Source organism: Lemur catta, chromosome 7 (assembly GCF_020740605.2).
Source record: "Lemur catta isolate mLemCat1 chromosome 7, mLemCat1.pri, whole genome shotgun sequence".
In the NCBI taxonomy this organism is placed as follows: domain Eukaryota; kingdom Metazoa; phylum Chordata; class Mammalia; order Primates; family Lemuridae; genus Lemur; species Lemur catta.
The window spans coordinates 63036942-63058491 of NC_059134.1; the positions used below are offsets into that span (position 1 = coordinate 63036942).

The following is a 21550-nucleotide window of genomic DNA, read 5'->3' on the forward strand; positions in this document are numbered from 1 at the left end:
ATGTTGAATGATCTGTTCACATAGGTATTGCCAGTAGACAGGGTCACACAAAGTTATGGTCAATATATAAGATCTAACATACCCTGACATACATGTGTGCATATGATTGAGTGCTTACTATATGCCAAGAAGTAAGGTGAGAACTCTTTCAATCTCTGTAATTCAATGAGATATTGTCATATCCATTTTACAGTTGAGAATTCAAATTTGGGTTAAAATAATTTGCTCAGGTTTATACATGTAGTAACTATTAATATTACAGCTGGGATTTAAACTCATGTTGTTATGACTCCAAAGTGTGTATTCTTATCCGCTATATATTGCCTGTCGCAGAGTTTCTCAACCTTGGAATTATTGACATTTGGGAAATGGATAATTCTTTACTGTAGGGGGCTATCCTGTGTAGGGTATTTAGCAGCATTCTTAGTCTCCACATGCTAGATGCCAGTAACAACCCCCGGCTGTGACAACAAAACTGTCTCCTAACATTGACAGATTTCCCCTAGTGGCAAAAATCTCTCCTGGTTGAGAACCACTGGCCTAGAGGCTTATAATAAAAATGACCTGATGGAGATAAGACCACCGAGGTTTAGGGACCCCATTTCTGAGGCTGTGGGAGGAGAGGAGGTGAAGGAATGCTGCCTGAGCAGGAGCCGGAGATAAGAGCAGAAGTTAACTGCCTAGTTGGGGGACATTCCAGCGATCTGGGAGTACAGCAAAGCAGACTCCCACCTTAAAGCCTGAGGGACCTCATGCCTAAAAAGCCACAGAGCAGCTTGCCATGAAAGCTACCCACGGCTATAAAGGAAGATTGCAAAATGTCAGCCTGGGTAAGGGATCCCAGGCTCCAACTCTTAAACATCAGGTTGAGTTCCTTCCCTCCCCTTTCTCAGTAGAATGCCTCAGTAAATGGGGAGCTAACCTCCCAATGAGAAGTACTAATCTCTTTGTTCCTCGGTAAATGGGCCACAGCTGCTGAGTTCAGAGATACTATCTGTATAGGCGTAGCTGTGCTTAGTAATGAGCTATGTGTTCCCGCTTCTATAGATAAAAGAGTAATTAACTAAGACATCTTGTGACTATTAGGGGAGACCTGAAACTTCTACACATTGTAACCCATGAGCTTTCCACGTGAAATCATTGTAATCTATAGCATGAAAAAGAATAAAAATGGGTGCTAGATTTCAGTCAGTGCCACCTGGCTCACGGGAATGCTGGTGGTCCCCTGATCTTCCCCACACCCTTTCACCTTACTTTTTGTACCCATGTCTTTGTCTCTGCCATCTCTTGCAGCTCACACTGCCCAGGAACTCAGTTATATCGGGGCATTGCGAACCCCCATAATGACCCCTGAATAGCAAATTGGGTCTAGATTGGGAGAACTATAAATCACATAGCAGACTGTATCTGGACTTCCCTGAATGTAGTGACTCCTGTAATTTGTCAGGCTCTTTGGGCCAACCCTACAAGCTATGCTCAGTTATCACAAGAGATATTGACTCTTATGGGAAGGCTTTTCGGTCAGGGTGATTCCTGCACCACCTATATGTGTCTCCTATCCCTGTACTTGAGCTATACTCTGCAAAGACTCTCACTGAAGAAAAACGCCTATTGCTCCTCTGCTACCATGCTGTGCTTTTGCCTTCTGAGTAAACTCATGCCAAATATGACCTATAGTAATCTGTGAGTCTTAAGTGTTTAGTTGTGCCTAAGATCCCCTGGTGGGCATTGCATACTGGCCAATAGTAAATCCTAACAAATGGAAACTTTAATTGTAGTCTGGGAATTTACTTTTTGATTTATGCCTAATAATGAAATAGTTCATGGGTATTCTAATATATTTTTAATAATTGTCTCTTACCTTAATTTCTAGTGATATTGCCAGTTTTATTCATTTTATAGAAATTTATTGGTATTTTAATGACAACTGGGGAAAATGTTTTTCAGGCATATCTAGTCTAAAGCCTTAATAACCTGAATATCCTGTGTGAAGATTTGTTTTAGTTTTAAAGCAAAAGTGGCTTGTTAACTGATACAGAAGAAATCTAATTGCAATTAAAGTACGAAGTTTTTTAAATCAAAGGACTATTTCCTTTATCATTTGTTTTGGAATGTCTATTTGTGTTTGTTTCTCTGTCTTTTGGGGGGAAGAGAAAACATTTTTCTCTTCCAAGATAAAAACACAAAAATAGAATAAATTCATATTCATTTTTCTTAGGCAATTTTAATAATATTGTTTATACTATTTTATCTTTTAACACTATGCTAATAGATTTTTATTACCTATGCGTTATATTTCTTCTTTTTTCAGTCTCTCAGGTAGCTGAATATTGGTTTTGTGTCTGAAGTTCCTGGAACTTTTCTCCATACTGTGATAGAACTTGTCTCAAGTTACACTGTGTATGGTACACAGGTGCTTAGCTCAAGCCTGAGAATTATTGGAACCCTCTAGTAAGACACATTTAGACTACAGTGAGAGTTCTACTTAAGAAGATGCAGCTTCTGAACAAGTTGATGGCTATCTCCAAACCTCAAAACCTGGCTCTACATGAACAAAATGAGGTTCTGAGAGCAGATATGTCTTGGCAGCAGGAAACCATCTCCATGGTGGAGACATATGACTCCGAGGCATCTCGTCAAAAGTTCAGATATTTCCAGTATTTGGAAGTGTCTGGGCCCTATGAAGCCCTGAGCCAACTCTGGGAGCTCTGTCTTCAGTGGCTAAGACCAGAGATTCATACAAAGAAGCAGATCCTAGAACTGTTGGTGCTAGAACAATTCCTGGCAATCCTCCCTGAAGAAGTCCGGACTTGGGTGAATTTACAACATCCAAAGAATAGCAAAGATGTGGTGAGCCTCATAGAAGATGTAATTGAAATGCTTAAAGATGAAGGTGAGAGCATAGAAAATCAGAGGTAGAATAGTTGATCATTCCTGTCTGAAGAGAAGTTATCTTTTTCTGAAACCAGAGAATGTCAAGTGCTAGATAGTGAAGGACTTTATATTACTCTATTAGGAAGCCTGAAATTTATTCTGTAGGTAATAGAAATAGAGAATTAGATCTCACAGATTGAGTAGGGGAGTAACATAGTTTGATTTGCCTTTTAAAAATATTATGTTGGCATCAACGTAGAATAGGAGTTGGCAAAACATGGCCCGCAGGCCAAATGCTTTTGGAAATAAAAGGTATGTTGGAACATAGCCACATCCATTTATTTACATTTTGTTTATGATTGCTTTCATGCTACAACCAGAGTTGAGTAGTTGTAGCAGAGACTATATTGCCTGCAAAGCCTAAAATATTTACTATCTGGACCTTTTTTATATATAAGGAGAGACCTGAGGATTCTGAAAATAGGAAAACCAGTTAGGAAATTGTTGAAATAGATTAGGTATTAGAGAATGAGCTTTAGGAAAACAGGATTTGAACTGAAAGGAATTATTGACTTGATAAGGTATGAGTAGGATAAGTTTTAATGTGAACTGACATGTACTGGCTTGCATGAATGGAATATAAGTAGCAAATTTTGTGGTTGGGGGCAGAATACATTAATTATATGGAATGTTGAATCTGAGGTCCCTTGGGACTTCCACAATGAATAAACCAATACAAAATTAACAATATGGCTTTAGTGTTCAGTAAGAGAAGATTTGGAAGCTTATAGGTATGAGCAGAAGTAGGAAATGTACAAATCCTAAAAGAGCATCAATATTTAAGAGCTGTTTAGTATCTAACTACCAACTACAAGAAATGTAGAGGATAGAGGAACACATTAAACTAGACCACAATAATGCCATTCATAAAATTCAAACTGTGGGAAACTATGAGACAGTTTCTAAGGGAGCAGGGAGGGGTATGGCCAAGAGTTTAGAATCATGTGAACGTGTAGACCTTATAAGACATAAGGCAATTGGATATTTGATAAGGAATTATTGACTGGGGACACTGATTATGTTGGTATTGTGGTTATATTTAGTTCTTATCTAAGAAAATATAAATGATGAGCTGAGCAAAAGAGAAGCCAGGTAAGCAGGCTAGAAAGGAATAATCTAGAAGTCAAAGAATCAGTAAAGATTGGTGTCTGAGCTAAGAGAAGAAATCTTCAAGGGGGGAGTGTTCAATAGCAGTGCCACAAAAAGGTCCTATTAAGATGCGTATTGAAAGTAATCTATTGAAATTGTTTGTGAAGGAATTTGAAGACTTAGTTTAAGCAGTTTCAGAGGAGTTGAAGGGGTGCTTATTTGTAATGGATTATGTTTGCTTTCTAACAAATTACCGTAAACATAGTGGCTTAAAACTGTATGAATGTATTATTGTACAAGTCTGTAGATCAGAGGTCCAACTTGGGTCTCCCTAGGCTGAAATTAGGGTAATGGTAGTAATGTGTTCCTTTCTGGGACTTATGGTCCTCTTCCCCCATCTTCAAAGCTGGCAACAGTGGGCCAGGTCCTTTTCATATACTGCCATGTCTGTTACACTTTATTCTGCTGTCACAGTATGCGCACCTACCCTAGCCCCCACCACTGACTTCAGCTGGAAAGGTTCTCTACTTTTCAGTATTCATGTGATTAGATTGGGACAACCTAGATAATTCAGGTTGATCTCATGTTAAGGTCTTGGACTTCAGTCATATCTATAGAGTCCTTTTTGCCATGTTTCTGAGGATTAGGGTGTGGACATCATTGGGGGTTATTTTTTTGCCCACTACATGGGTCAAAAAAAAAAAAAGTGGGAAGTGGGAATGTAATAGTGATTACAGATTATTCGGTAAATGTGTTGAAGAATGAATTTATCATAGCTTAATGTTACATCAAGATGGTATAGCTAAATAGCATGAACCTCTAAAAATCTTCTTTTGCATGAGAGAAATTATTATGAGGAAGTAGGAATAGGGAGGTACAAGTATATCAGAACAACTTCCAAGATCATAGTACTTGGAAGGTACAAAGAGGCAGTTTTCGTGGCCAATATGGGAGGCAGGAGGATTGCTTGAGGTCAGGAGTTGGAGACCAGCTTGAGCAAGAGCTAGACCTTGTCTCTACAGAAAACAGAAAACTTAGCTGTGTGGTGGTGCGTGCCTTGTAGTCCCAGCTACCTGGGAGGCTGAGGCGGGAGGATCGCTTGAGCCCAGAAGTTTGAGGTTGCTGTGAGCTGTGATGAGGCCACTGCATTCTACCTGGGGCCACAGAGGGAGACTCTGTTTTAAAAAAAAGGCGAGGAGGGGGAGATGGAGAGAAGGAATATTATAAAAAGAACTTGAGAATGTATGTGGATTTTTCTTTGAATGGAATGAGAGTTTCACAGAACACAGTCATAAAGTTTCACGAAGTTCAGCAGGGAAGTAGTAAGGGAAGGGAAGGGTATTCAGAAAGAGCAGTAAGTAAGAGAATAGCTGATTGGAGGTATTTGCAACTTTCTAAGATAGCTCACGTTTCCAAAAATGACAAGAATAAGGAATAATGTCATATTGACTATCCTAAGGACTGAGCAGATTGAGGTTCCTCAGGGTGTTACAGGTCTATTTAAAGTTAGCAGACCATAATCTTTGCAGGATTCAGATGCCATGTTGCTGAGAAATTTGGATGTGTTTTAAGAAATCCCCCATGCAGTTGTTTCATTTGTTTTTGAATCCAATTGTACATTAATGATGGAGGATTAATGCTTATTTTTATGTAACTGCATGGTTCTCAGATTTTGAGGGGTTTCAAAGGTCATTAAAAGTTTAAAAAAATGGGAGTAGGGTGATGTAGTTTTGCCCCCTGCCCCCCCCCCCCCCCGTTTTTTCGAGGAAGAACATTTTTTAAATCATTAATTATCACATTACACAAAAGGCATTTTAACCTCAAAATATAGTCCTTTAAATTGAATAAATGTGATATTATAACAAACTTATTACATTATTTCTGGATTTTTTTCTCATTTTACCCTGAATCAATGAAAACTTCCTCACAGACCAGTATTGGTCCATAGTCTGGCATTTGAGAATCACTGGCATAGCTCATTAATCTTGGAGAAACTTCTAAAGTGGCCCTTGGTTAAACTTCTCACCAATGGGCTGGAGAAGAAAATTGGTTGCCTCTCAGAATTTTATGTCCTGAAAGAATCAGTAGTTCAAGATGGCCAGATTACTTACTTACATAGTATACACAGAGCAACTTAGAGGAAAGCAACCTTGAATAGAATTCTCCCTTGTGTGTTTGAAGAAGGGATTGGTTGGATAAGATATTCTTAGCTCCAAATAGAATTATAACTTGCAATGGCTAAACAGTAATTAGGCTTTAATTGTGACAGGATTAAAGTTATTTTTTGGAATCTACTACAACCACAGATGAAGTCTGAAAATATTATTTTGGCCCTTTCTCTGATTTAAGAGATCTCAACCCCTGATAGAATATCAGAATCACTTTTAGAGTGTTTTTAAAATATTAATATAAGATCTAGGCCCTACCCTTAGAGAGCCTAATTGCTGGTAGGGCCTGAGGTTGTTATTTTTTCAAAGTTTTACAGATAACTTCTATGAATAACTTGTTAAAACAACTGCTATAATCATTAAAAGTTGCTCCAGGACAAAACTTATATCCTTGGTGTTTTCCTTCAACTTCCTCAGATACACCCTGCAAGGATTCTGTCCTCCAAAACGGGAGCATCCAGGAGGAGAAAATGGAAGCTGACTTACTAACAGGCAGACTCCACGTGAGTTAGGATTCCACTCTTTACTTGAAATGGATGCTCTTTTTTAGTATGACTTGCATTTACTTTTTTGATCTTTGAACTTTTGTAAACATAGTTCCATCGAAGGACATGACATTCTTATTCTCTCAGAGGTCATTGGATCTATTTTAGTTGGTAATACCGTCTTTGGAAAGTATTAATATTTTCTCTTAGCCTCATGTACTCTTTCTGTATTTGTCCCCTCAAGAATATAGACAATAATTGAAGCTATAGAAATAGAACCTACTCCAGAATGTTTAAAATTAAAAGTGAAGGGGGCCCAAGGGTAGAATCCTGAGCAATGTCATTTGCTAGGCACCAGCAGAAGAAACCTCAAAGGATACTAAAAAGAAAAGACCAAAGACAGAGGAAAACCAGGGAAATATGTCCAAAGGATGAGAATGTCCCTGAAATCTACCATAAACTTTTTCTGTTCTGAACTACTATTGTGTAAATTCTTTGTACTCTATAGTCATTTTTTGTTGAACAGTTACTTCAATTGTGCAGTTCTTCTTCTCCTTAACCAAAGTGTAAGCTAATCTAGAATAATGACTGCAATTCACTTTTCGTTTGTAGCCCTCAGAGTGTATGTATAGTACCAAGTTGATTGTCCCTTAATATAATTTGATTTCATCACTTAGAACCCCAAACATTGTCCTGTCAATTTCTTGTATATTCTGGCTCCTACCTTATTCTTTCCAAATTCATTTCTCTTCTGGTAATATCTTCGGGAGTGATTTTTGATAAAAAAGGAACTTAATGTTTTAGGAACCAGTGACATTCAAGGATGTGGTTGTGGAATTCAGCGAGGAAGAGTGGGGGCAACTAGACCCTGCTGCAAAGAACCTGTACAGGGATGTGATGCTGGAGAACTATAGGAACCTGAATTCATTGCATAAAGGTGGCTTCTATGTATTTACCTAATCTGTCCATTAGTAGTCTCCTACTGTTAAAAGCTGTAGGACTGCTGAAGTGGTTAAGTTCATTTTGGGGTCTGGGTTCAGGTTTCATAATATCTTTTGGACATACAATAGAAGATTTACATACTCTATGTGGTTGAGAGTCCTTTCGTGGTGCTCTTCTGGCCTTGTCCTTCAGCAGCTTAGACTACTGGGTTGGGATGGAATTCTCTTCCCTATAAAAATGTCTGAGGTGTCATGTTTGTTTGTTGTTGTGATTTTTATTTTCCCCATGAGCAGTGCATTTACTTACCAAACCAGTTGAGATCCCTGAGTTGGAGAATAAAAATAAAATATGGATAATGGAGGAAGAAATCCCCAGGAGAACTGTTTTGGGTAAGAAGCAGAAGATATGAGGCATTTGTAAAAACCTTCTGTTTGTTAAATACACAGTGGGCAACACAGTCCTCGAATTGTTAGTTGGAGAGGTGACAACAAAACTACCTAAACTTTGATGGAGGAAAAAAAGCATCATTGCCTTTATTCACAGGTTCTTTTTCTAATGTGACAAACTAGTATCATGGATTAGGACCAAAGATACTTAACTTAAAGCTGTGTGACCTGGGGTAGCCTTTCTGCCAGTTTCCTTATCTGTAACAGAGTTAACAATAGTGCCTACCTCCAGGTACTATTTAATTCTCAAATTTTATGAGTCGATTGAGGAGTTCTTATGTTCCATATGATGTTAGGTGGGGCTGCAGTGTTCCAGGGGCACAAATGGGATGGAATGTCCAAGGTGGCACACCACATGGTTGGAAATTAATGCTGGCTGTCCCAGGGAACTTAGCTGGTAATGTGGATCCTAGAGCACCACAGGCTTGGGCTTCTCAGAGCATGGCGGTGAGGTTCTAAGAGGAAATACCTTGAGAGGTATCAGAAGCTGTCAGTCTCTTAAAGGGTAGACCCAGAAGTGGTATGGTATCGCTTCTACCACATACTGTTAGCTAAGCAGTCACAGAATCAGCCCAGGTTCAAGAGGAAGAAAAACAAACTCTACTTCTGTATAGGGAGAGGGGCAAAAAATGTGTAACCATTTTGATTTATTATAATCTGTCCTCTGGTCATAAGTTATGTGTGTTCTTCCCCCTCGTAAAGTATATTTACTTTCTCCTAAGACCCTAAAAGTCTCATCCCATTATGGCATCAAGCTTGAAGTCCAGGATCTTATCATCTAAATTAGGTCCAGGTTTGGAAGAGGTGCTTCTCATAGGAAGACCTATGAATGAAAGGGACAGGATATCTGGCCCACATCCCTAATGTACACTGGTGAGGCAGAGATAGGAAATTTTATAAAATATAAAATAATAGTATCTAAGCACAGCTTATATATAAGAGATAAAGGAATAGTTATTCAAGCTTTTTCATGGACTCTAGTATAAATATCAGAAGAACAATGACTCATTGAATAAAAATGAAGACACTGAAGGAAGTTCTTTCAACATGGAAGATGATACCTTAGTGTCTCATTTGTTAAGTTGGAAGAGAGTAGGATAGTCAAGCAGAGGTGTCCTGGAGAGTGGTGAAAATAAGGAACAGTAATATATGTGAGTGCAAAGCTGAAGTTGTAAGTTGACTATCAATAAAGCATGAAGGGTAAAATCATTAGGCATATCTGAAGTTACAATAGAAAAGGAGAAAGGGAAGTCAGTGAAATTTAATTTTTAAAAATTTCTAGAGTATATAGTATGCTGAGTATGTTTATATAGAAGCTAAGTGAGAAAGGAATTTTGAGAAGGGCAGTGGAACATTATTAAATGAAACAGAAACTAAGGACAGGAGAAAGGAAGAGAACCCAGCCTTAATCAGAACAGGTAAAGGTTTGAGTTCTACCAAGTGCAGTAGAAAAATATTAAGGCACTACTGATAGAATCAGGAGTTATTTTGAGCCCAGAAAAAGGATGATTTCCCTCCTACCTTAATATTATAATTCTTTCTGCCTTTGTTACATACAGGGAATAAGTGCAGCTGTATGGAAAATAGCACTATGATTGTAAGTTTGCTTTTAGCTGGTTAAGGTATGGGGCTGGGAATATAGATATGCACTTAAAGTTATGATTAAATCAGTATATATAGGAAGGTTGATTGATAAGCAATAATTGGGCTAAAAGAAAATGCTAGAGAAAGGAAGATTAGGTGGAAACTTCACAGACTAGTTACTGAGCCAGTGATAGCTTAAATTATGATACACCACCACCTCATCCTAGTTCATGAACTGATATTTTACCTGGACCCTCCTTAATATTCCTGAATAGCTCTCTTTATATTTTATGATTTCCTAATCCCCTTTTTAACATTTTTATACTATTTATTTCTAAGTCTTTTTTTAACCTCATCTAACATTTTCATTCTGTATTTAAGACCTATGGTGTATACATATACCCTTATATTGCTTAGCTGCCCTTTCCTAATTAAGCAGTTTCCCTTATAGTTCATGGTATTTTTTTATTTCTTTTTAGACATTAAGACTGTTTCAGAAAACCAGGATTCAGTTCCAGAGCAGAGAGTTTCTAGAGAAGAATCATCCCATGGAGTGATTATGACAAGGCTTACCAAAAGTGAACATTCTTCCTTAGATGTCTGGAAAAGTCAGGATTGGTTATGTGGGAACCAGAAAAACCAGGACATAAATTTGTCATCAGAAGCTTTCATTCATACGACAATCTACACTGAGGAGGGAGACTTTGAATGTAGTGAAAACAAGAAAAGTGTTGATGTTAACTCGATTAACTCAATTTGTGACATACAACAAGGAATTCCTATAAGGAAGGGATCCCTCAGATTTAATTCAGTAAGTGAGCCACATTCAGAATATAATGAATATGGGAATGCCTTGAGTCTGAGTACAACTATTATTGAACACCGACAATGTCATACTACAGTGAATTCCTATGAATGTTATCAGTGTGGAAAAGCCTTCAGCAGAAGCTCATCCCTCATTCGACATCAGATCATTCACACAGGAGAGAAACCCTACAAATGCAGTGAATGTGGGAGATTCTTCAACCGCCGTACAAACCTTTATCAGCATCAAAAACTTCATACTAAAGCAGAGGCATGTAAAGGTAATAAATGTGAAACAGCCTTTAGTATGAGTGAAGACGGTAATAAAAATCCAAGATGCTATTCTCAAGATAATTCCTATGAATGTATTGACTGTGGAAAATCCTTCAACCGGAGCTCCTCCCTTATTCGACATAAAATGATTCATACAGGAGAGAAACCATTCACATGTAAAGTATGTAAGAAAACCTTCAACAGGAGTTCAAACCTTGTTAAACATCAAAAACTTCATACTCGATAAGTTCTGAGAAAGGAAGAAATACAAGATTACCTTCAGTCACAGTGCAGAACTCATTCAATATCCATGAATTTATACTGCAGGGAATCCCATGAATATAATAAAATATTTGTCAAAGATTGTTCTTTAAGTAATATGACAAAATTAATATTGAATAGAAACCTATTACTGGATAGAAGTTTGTCTGAGGCTCCCAAATGAAGCCACAAGGGTTTGGAGTTAAGCATAGTATCACCATACAAGTTCTTTATCATTATTTTGATATCAATTACCCTCACCATTTCCTAGATCATAAATGGGACCTAGAACATATTCATCTGATTTATTGATGAAGTAGATATTAGGGAGGAGATAAGCAATACACTTGGAGTTGATATTTCATAAAACTCAAACTCTCAGTCTTTATAAGAAGGTCTCAAGAAGTCAGGAGCTCATGAGAATATAGGAGAACACTTCTAAGGACTGAAATGTCTAAATTAACAGCAAAGACCACAATGACAGCCATTTACTCCACCCCAGACAATATCCTTGGCTGTCCTGGTGCCAAATGGGCACTAGAATTGGGATGGTGTTGTCAGCTGCAGTGGGAGAAGGATGTGTTCTTAATCTATATGTATTCTTAAAATATGCATTTTTGAAAGTACAGCAGGTCCTCTGATAAGTTTTTTCATTCAACATTGTTTTGTTCTAACGTTAATGAGGAAAAAAAAAAATCTATTCCTGGCCAGGGCCTCTGGAGTTTGCATGTTCTCACCGTATGTGCATGGTTTCTCTGGATGCTCCAGTTTTCTCCCAAATCCCAAAGATATGCACATTAGGTTCATTGGTGTGTCTAAGTGGTCCCAGTCTGAGCAAGTGTGAGTGTACCCTGCAATGGAATAGTGGCTTGAGCTGCCAAGATAGGCTTCAGCCACCCAAGACTCTGGACTGTTACAGAGTAAATCATCTTGTTTCTATTCATCTTTCTTGAATATATGTTTAGATCACATTTATTTCAGTGTTTAATATTAGAAGTATTTGGGGTCTTTATTTAGAAGTTTGATGTTTTTGTGACTAGAAATATGGCATAGGAACTTAACTATTGTTTAGATCAGTTAGCCTGTGGTAAAACTGATTGTATTATACATCATTTCACTTAAAGTCGAAGTTTCAAAGAACCTGCTGATGACATTAAGTGAGGACTTAATGTACTCTTTGGAATCTCGGCTGAAGAGATATTCATAGCCTTTGGTCCATCATTTATCCCAGATGTTATGAGGTCAATAAAGTGTCCTAATGTATAATACTCTGTGCACCAGAACTGTGTCTTCTGTAAGCTACCTCAGGATCCCAAATGCTTCCTTGAGCAAAGAAGCATAACTTAATCTGACCCAAAAAATTCATACTGGAGACATTCCCTATGAATGATGGAGACTTTTTGTCAGAGTTCATACCTTATTCAAATGAAGAAAAGGTATACTGGAGTAAATTCCTATGATTAGCTAATGTGGAAAATTATTTGTTCATCCTTCATGTAATAACACCAGTTGTAGTAGGACAAAACCCCACATAGGTAATTAATATGGAAATTCAGATAAACATAAGGTAACTCTTAGGAGATCCTAACACACACTCTGGATGTAAAAAATCCTTGAGGTGTAGTTCATTCATCAAAGCACTTATGACATGTTAAATATAATGTATTCTAGGAGTTTGAGGTTGCAGTGAGCTATGATTGTGTCACAGCACCTGTCTCTAAATACATACATGGAATCTTTTTATTTTAGATGTTCCATTATAGGCTGTGATTTTTTTCTGGGGTGGTTGAAAGGTAAAAGTATTATTTTAGTCTTTTCTCTCAGCAACTATTTGGGTCTAAGTATAATGCTTATTTTTTTCCTCCTAAATCTCTAAGCTTTCTTTAAAAAAAAACTTGTTTACTCTGTTCACTAAGTTATAACATAGCTTCAAATAATACCTTTTTAGAGTGCATTTAATATGTAATTCTTGCAGAACATTTACAGCCAATTAACATCTTCCCCCAGTCTTGTTCCATAAGCCCACTAATAAATATTTGAATTTTACTGTATACAATCAAAGGTAGAAATCTAAGCTGAAACATGAAGAAAAAGTACAGATTAGCTAGATTGTGTGTGGCAGAGGGTGGGAATGTTAAGAGAGGAGAGATGATAAATGAAAAACAAGGAGTACATGTTCAGAAAAAGTTCACTGGCTTTGGCAAAAAATGTAACTTTCACCTCACATAGAGGTAAAGCTAGAAAGACCCAAAGGTGAGATCATGAGAGGTCTTGTAAGCCACCTTAAAAGTTCAGACTTCAGCCTAAAGGTAATGGTGAGAGGGAAGGTTCTTATTAGCTCCACAATTATTTAGCTGAAAATACTAATTGAAATGAGATAAAGAAAACAAATTGGAAAGGAGAAAATCATTTGCTGATAAGGTTGCCCATTTGGGCAACCTAATAAAATCAGTTGAAAAACCCTTGGATTTAATAAATGAATTAAAAAATGTTATATATACCCACTTTCCTCAAAAAATAAGTGGAAAGACATGTCCAGAGTGGAAGACTTTTGTAGAGATGTTGAGTCCTCCACATTATAAAAGAAAATTTCTAATCGAATATTCAGTTGGGAGATTTTCACAAAGTGATTATAAAGTTTATTTTGTAGAAGTAACAAAATAACTGTGAACATTTTTTAAAAGGCAATGGAGCACTACTAGTAACAGTGTGATGCTAGCCTAGGAATTGGGATCTGTGAGGATTGGCTGTAACTAGACCTAGGTGTTAATAAGAATTTAGCATATCATAAATTGTCACTTCAAATCTGTGGAAAAAAATATTTAACTCAATATTTACATATGTAATGCAGATGCATTAAATATATGAAGATGTATAATGCGTTGATATTAATACTTATTTTGAAACGCTGAACATGCTGTGGAAAACTGGTCTAAAAAATTAACTGCCTATTCTCAAAAGATAAACATGAGGGGAAAAGTTCTATTTTCATTAATAAAAAGATCACATTTTGAGCTGATAGACAACACATAAAAGGTATAATAACTCTCAATTTTAGTGGGACTGTCAAGAAATGTAACTAATATGCCACTAGTGGCAAGGTAAGTAATAACTCTGAAGGACGAATTTGACATGTATTGAGAGCCTTTAAAAAGACGTGGGAGGAAATAGGAGTTAAGGATTCAAAAAAACTGCTAGAATGCATGCTGGTCCAGAGGGTGACACAGAATGCAACATCTACACAAGGAAAGAGCAACAAGAGTTGAAAAAAAGACCAGTCATCCGTCCTACAAAGAGGGAGTAAGTAGCTGCAGAATTCACCCTGAGCAAGCAAGGACCAATGAGTGTGGGACAAGAGCCACCAGATTCTCCCACTCAGCAGCATCAATAATCACTGAGGGATGAGGTAAGCATCTCACCCAGGGTCTCTTCCTTATACCTAAATATTTAATATATCAGTAAGTAGCTTAATAGGCCACCCATTTCATTTTTAAGGAGCTGTAACCAAGTTGTCATTGCCACAATTCACTCTGGATAAAAACACTGATTACATCTCCTCCCCTGTAACTTACTGTGGATAATTATTGGCCCTTTGTCTCTGGCACTCTGGAATTATACGATAACCATAAAGATAGGAAGCCCTTTTCCGTTGCAGCAGTTTTCACCATCATCTGCAGCCTACAGAAAACAGACACCACACAGCTCTTCAAGGATGCTTTTGACCCTCTTTCAAGACATCTCTTAAATCGTTAACAATAATAAATTCATTCCAATATTCGATCACCCTCGACCTTTGAACACCTTTCTTTGTGGTGCACCAGAGAAGTTATGTTATTAGCAGTGGGCCAAATTTAACTCCAGGCTTTAATTAGCCATCTTAACAGAATTGGTCGCTCTTTCTGGTGTTTAAAGCAACACGTTAAATCCCAGGTCCCAGGTGTTTTGCATTCGTGGCAAATGTTCCAACCTATATTTGACCCTGGATCAAACCCCAGTGAGTCTTGCAGATCTTTCAGCCACTGTGCTGAAAGTAAACTATTTCAAAGAATGTTGTTCTAATTCATTTGTCAATTTTAATGTTCAGTGAAAGACACCCATACGTGTAGTCATTGTGGTCTGTATTCTAAATTCTAGGCCCTGCTTAGATGAACAGAAACACACCATAGTGGTGCCTTTTGGACTGGATCACATAGTTTTTCAGCCTCTGCATAGCTAGCACAATATTCAATAGCTATTAGGATTTAACCAATCAATTTGATAGGCATTTCTGACAGGATCTGCCTGACTGATACTTTTCTTACCAGAATTGCTGATGACAGACTGAATTACTTCCAGTTCACACTGACAATGATTCTAAGTTTGTTGACATATACCCTATTTTAAAGACTCATCCAAGCCCAGGCAGCCTAGCTCTGAATGCCTAGGCTGTATTTATTCCTAACACTTTGCATTTTGCTCATTTTGTTTGAAACACTTTAACCCCCTCCTTTCCACCCTCTCAGGTTATTGCAATTTATGTGGGTCTAAGATTAGAACCACTCTCTAGAAAGCCTACCCTTGACTACCCAAGGTTGGGTGTGACTATTGCCATGGTACAAGTTGAGCTTTATATTAAGATGAAAACACTCTATAGTCATTTAAGAGTAGCTCAAATCCCAACATAAAAACATTAATCTGGATAGACTGATTTCACTGTCCCCAAAACACTATGTGCTCAACTGTAAGTTTTCACAAGAAATCATTCTTGTCTGTAAAGTATTTTGGCCTTCTTTTTACCTATTAAAATGCTACCTAAAGTCTGGTTTTAAAATTACCTTATGATATATTCATTACACTCCAAATGTATCCAAAATTTGATTGTTTCTCTCACTTCCACTGTTAACACTGTGTTAACACCTTAAACACCTTATCTCTTTTAGAGATTACTGCAGTATCTCCTAATTTGTTTTTTTTTTTTTTATTTCAGCTCATCATGGGGGTACATAAGTTCAGGTTATATACAATGTCCATGTCCTGCCCATCCCCCCGAGTCAGAGCCTCAAGCTGGCCGGGCGCGGTGGCTCATGCCTGTAATCCTAACACTCTGGGAAGCCGAGGCGGGTGGATTGTTTGAGCTCAGGAGTTCGAGTATCTCCTAATTTGAATTCCTGCTTTGCCTGTAGCCTCTACCTTCAGTCAATTTTTAACATCGCATTCAGAGTAAGCCTGTTAAAATTTAAGTTAGATCATGTCACTTAAAACCCACCAGTGACTTTTCATTTCACGCAGAGTAAAAGCCCTTATAATGACTTATAAGTCCCATATTACCTTTAACCTCATTCCTTATTTTCCTCCTACTTTGCTGTAGTGCATTCTAGGTACACTCTAGCCTCAGAGCCTTTGCACTTGCTGTACCCTCTACACAGAATTCCTTCACCCTGGATAGCTCCGTGGCTCACTTGCTCCCTCACATCTTTTAGGTCTTTCCTGAAATGTTCTTTCAGTGAGGCCATTCTTGACCTCTCTATCTAAATGTGCAAACTTCCTTTCTACCTATCTGACTCTCTTCAATTCCAATTTCTTGTTTTATTTTTCTCCTTAGTGCTTATTATCTCATATATATAATTTTTTATTTCTTAATTTGTTCATTGTCTGCCTCTCCCTCAGGAAGTAAGCTTGATAAAGGCAATGATCTATATCTGTTGTATTTACTATTTTGTCCCTAGACCCTGCAACAAGACCAGATATATACTAGGTACTCAATCACTATTTATTAAATAAATTGTTGGAAGTAAGTGATATCTGCAATAAAAAAAGAAATAGAGAATATAGCAGGCTACTTTGCCACAATAGCACATGTGTCATGTATGTTTTCACACAAACTAGGACTTATTTTCAGGCATGAAGAAGGGATATAAAATCTCCCTTTTACCCTCAATATCAGGAACTTATTTTGTGCCTCAGAATTTCCCCTTGTATTTCTAGCCTATTATTCACCTTCTACCTCAGTATAGTTACTGGGTCGAAGTAAAGAGTAACCGTAGAATTTAGTGGGATGTTTTGGAAAGTGAAAGGGGCCATCATTAATAATTATAGGACAAAAAGCAAAAACTGGGACTCCCAGGAAAATCATTATGAGCTTTCCACCCCTAACCCACATATGGTCCCAACTAAGAACACTTTTACAAAATATGGAAGTATTTTGGCATATCTGATTAAGAAGCTTAAATACATTTATGATTTATTGTTAATATTGTAGGAGCAATTGACATAACTTCATTGAGGAACAAAGAAATTATCACTCTTGTTTAACAAGGATCAATTACTGTTAAAAATTTACTTGGTTATATGTATTTGCATATCTTAGGTCAGATTATTATACTGCTCAAAATAAAGTTATATATATATATCAAAGCCTGGTATGTTAAGTTGAACCATATAAACCTACTGTTTTTGTAGGGCAAAAATGGTTGAATATCAGCAATTTCATATGGTTCAACCTAATAAAAGTATTAGCCTAGTTTGTTCCCCAGAATCATTTTTTTAAAATACATTTTTTTTTTTTTTTTTTTGAGACAGGGTTTTGCTCTGTTGCCTGGGCTAGAGTGCAGTGACACCACCATAGTTCACTGCAGCCTCCAGCTCCTGGGTTCAAGCAATCCTCCTGCCTCAGCTTCCCAAGTAGCTGGGACTACAGGCACTCACCACCACACCCAGCTATTTTTTTTTTTTTTTGTTGCAGTGATAGGGTCTTGCTATTTTCCAGGCTGGTCTCCAACTCCTGGACTCAAATGATCCTCCTGCCATGGCTTCCCAAAGCACTGGGATTACAGGCATAAACCACTGCTACTGGCCTAAATAGAATTTTTTATAGTCATAGAATGTTATTATTATTGGGTCATTAAATATGAAATGTCCAATTTCGAATCAAAAGTTTATTATATGTCAAACAAGAAGCAGTTATAATTAAACAAAGTGTGTACCTCAACTATTAACACAGTTTTGCTATCTTAATAGTAGCTTGCTTATGCCAGCAGTGGAGAAGCCTAGAGAGTGAGAAGGAATGAAATTGTGAAAGGCATTTTCCACATTGAGAATTGAATATTTTTCCTTGCAAGAAGTGGTCCAAAGCTTGGAAGAAGTGGTAGTCAGTTGGTGCAAGGTCTGATGAATACGGTGAATGACAGAGAGTTTCCAAGTCCAGACTCTGCAGTTTGAGCAGTGTTGTTTCTTTGCGATGTGGTCTTACAAGAGGATTGGCCTGTCCCTATTGACCAACCTCAGCTGTTTAATCAAAGCATCCTCATCATTTTGTCCAATTGGTTGCAGTAGGCATCCCCTATAATCAACTGACCAGGTCTCATGAAGCTGTAGTGGATAATACCAATACTGGACCACCAAATAGACACCATTAGCTTCTTTTGGTGAATATTCAATTTTGTACCATGTTTCGGCATTCATCTTTATCCAACCATTGTGCCAAATGCTTGCAATTGTCATAAAGAATCCATTTTTTTATCACATGTAACAATACAGTGTAGAAATGGTTCACCTTTATGTCGTGACAGCAAAGAAAGGCAAGCTTCAGGACAATTTCTCTTCTGATGCTTGCTTAATTTGTGTGGTACCCATCTATCCAGCTTCTTTACCTTGCTCATTTGTTTCAAATGGTACAATATTGTTGGAATAATAATGTCAAACCTTGCTGCTAATTCACACATAGGTTAAGATGAATTCGCTTCCACTACAGCCTTCAGCTCCTAATTATCCACCTTGGTCTCAGGTCACCCACCTGGCTCATTTTCAAGATTAAGATCACCACAATGGAACCTTTCAATCTATCGACCTACTGTGCATTCATTAGCCACATCCTTCCCAAACACTTTGTTGATATTTTGAGCTGTCTGCACTGCATTCATTCCACAAAGGAACTCATATCCGAAAATAATACAAATTTTTAACTTATCCATTGTTTCACAAAGTGCTCTAAAAAAATCTGAAAGATAATCACAAGCCAAAACATGCATTTGAAAGAATGAGGTTGTACCTTCACACACACACAAAAAAGTATCAAAGTGAAATGTCATACATATATATCAACTGTCAAACTTAGTACTTAAGGAAATTGGACATTCCATACTTAATAACCTAATAATAATAGAAGGGATACTTGAAATAATCTAGGTTAAACTTCTCATATTATAATTGAGGAAACAGGCCTCAAGATGCTAGGTAAATTTTTAAGGTTATAGTTCTAGTTAGCATAGGCACTAAGAATATCCAGCCTTCTTTTTTATTTTTTATTTTTTTGAGACAGAGTCTCACTTTGTTGCCCGGGCTAGAGTGAGTGCCGTGGCATCAGCCTAGCTCACAGCAACCTCAAACTCCTGGGCTGAAGCGATCCTACTGCCTCAGCCTCCCAAGTAGCTGGGACTAAAGGCATGTGCCACCATGCCCGGCTAATTTTTTCTATATATATATATATTTTAGTTGTCCAGATAATTTATTTCTATTTTTAGTAGAGACAGGATCTTACTCAGGCTGGTCTCGAACTCCTGACCTTGAGCAATCCACCCACTTCAGCCTCCCAGAGGGCTAGGATTACAGGCGTGAGCCACTGCACCCGGCCATATCCAGTCTTCTTGATAACAGGCTCTTTCAATAACATCATAGCTCTAGAATAAGGATAAGAGTTCTGAAATATTACATTAAATGGAAATATGGGAATGAGAATTTAGACTCCCCCAAGTAGACTTTATAAACTATTCAGCTGCTACTACTACAGATGATAAACAGGCTTTGACATACAGTAAAAATCTGAAAGAAACCTAGATTTTTATACCACTTCCCTATTAATCTGATACTTATCCTTAAAAATAATGCTCCAGTTTTACCTTTTCTACGAAAGGTTCTTTAACCTTCTTATATTGAGTTACTCACTGGAATCCCTGACTCATCTATTAGTGTGGTAGGCTCAATAATGGCCCTTCAAATAGGATATATTCCTAGATGTAGAATTACTGCAGCGAAGAGTATCAATAGGCTTATGATTGGCCAAATAGGTTTTCCAAAAAATCTGTATCAATTTACTCTTATCATAAGTAGGGTATAAGTATACGTCACTCCATATGCTCACTGAAAACAGCTATTATCATTTTTGTTAAAAGTGATATTTCATTGCTTTTCTGTTTATGTCCTTTGTCAGTTTTTTTTAACCAGGTGTCCATTTAATTTATAAAAGTTCATATTGTTATAATCATGGCAAATATATTTCCTACTGTCATCTGACTTCCATGTTTTTGACCCACAGTTTTAAAATTTTTATGTAGTTAAACTCCTGGGTAATCTTTTTTGAGTTCTTTCATCTAACTTTTAAAAAATGCATGTGTGTATGTGTGTTTCCAACCATATAACAATCCACTGTAGAGAATTTTAAACATTTTGTATTTAAAGGGTGGATCCTCCTTTAAAAAAAAGTGAAATCTTATGTTATTCTTGTATATGAAACAGATAAAAATGGGGCTAAATTTTTGTGGTTCTTTGTGAGGCACCACCCTTCATGAAACCTTATGGAGGTTCATGGAATACAACTTGAAAACTTGTGTTTTAATCAATGTATATTTTATTCTGATTAGATCATGAGATGAAAGCCTAATTTTATTTTTCACCAAAAAGTTAATCATCCAGCAATCCCATTAGTGGCCATCTACCCAAAAGAACAAAAGACATTCTATAAAAAAGACATTTGCACTTGAATGTTTATAGCAGCACAATTCACAATTGCAAAGATGTGGAAACAACCCAAGTGCCCATCAATACATGAGTGGATTAATAAAATATGGTATATGTATACCATGGAGTACTACTCAGCTATAAGAAACAATGGTGATATAGCACCTCTTGTATTTTCCTGGATAGAGCTGGAACCCATTGTACTAAGTGAAGTATCCCAAGAATGGAAAAATAAGCACCACATGTACTCACCATCAAATTGGTTTCACTGATCATCACCTAAGAGTACATTTAGGAATAACATTAATCAGGTGTCGGGCAGTTGTGGCGGGGGGAGGGAATGAGTGTATACGTACATAATGAGTGTGATGTGCACTGTCTCGGGGATGGACAGGCTTGAAGCTCTGACTAGGGGTGGGGTGGGCAAGGGCAATATACGTAACCTAAACTTTTGTACTCCCATATGCTGAAATAAAAAAATAATAAATAAAAAAATCAGATCTCATCTAAGAAATTTAAAACAAACAAAAACAAAAATAAAATCCTCTGGAGCCTTAAGCAGCTAATTTTCAGGGCAATAGATTTCTAAGCCTTGAGGATGATATTCCTTTTGTTGATATTGAAATTCTCTCTTATTTCCCTAAACAAGTGCACTTTTTATTCCTCTTGGCAAGGATTACCTAAGTGTATTTGCATATCAATAGTTAGTACTCTGTATTTCTATTGACTCTTCTATATTTTTATAATAGCTAAATTCTCTTCTTACATAAATAGCTTGAGGGTTCACTGTTGCACACAGCTCTGACTTCAATTCTGTTCCTAGCAGATATTTCTCTATTACTACTCTGTTCTA

The 21550-nt window shown here is 37.2% G+C and overlaps 1 protein-coding gene across 1 annotated transcript; it reads left to right on the plus strand.

The window, feature by feature from the left end:
* Positions 1-2493: 2493 nt before the first annotated feature.
* ZNF215 (zinc finger protein 215) lies at positions 2494-10972 on the plus strand. Its single transcript, XM_045557412.1, has 5 exons — positions 2494-2893; positions 6609-6694; positions 7481-7613; positions 7912-8007; positions 10167-10972. Exons 1-5 carry the CDS (start codon positions 2494-2496, stop codon positions 10970-10972), a joined length of 1521 nt encoding a protein of 506 aa, XP_045413368.1.
* Positions 10973-21550: the final 10578 nt, after the last annotated feature.

What these genes read in the sequence shown, in the direction of transcription:
- ZNF215 (XM_045557412.1), top strand. Translation starts at nt 2,494, where the DNA reads ATGCAGCTTCTGAACAAGTTGATGGCTATCTCCAAACCTCAAAACCTG. An exon ending in TGAAATGCTTAAAGATGAAG is followed by an intron (nt 2,894 to 6,608) that starts GTGAGAGCATAG and finishes CAACTTCCTCAG; the next exon opens with ATACACCCTGCAAGGATTCT. An exon ending in TACTAACAGGCAGACTCCAC is followed by an intron (nt 6,695 to 7,480) that starts GTGAGTTAGGAT and finishes TTAATGTTTTAG; the next exon opens with GAACCAGTGACATTCAAGGA.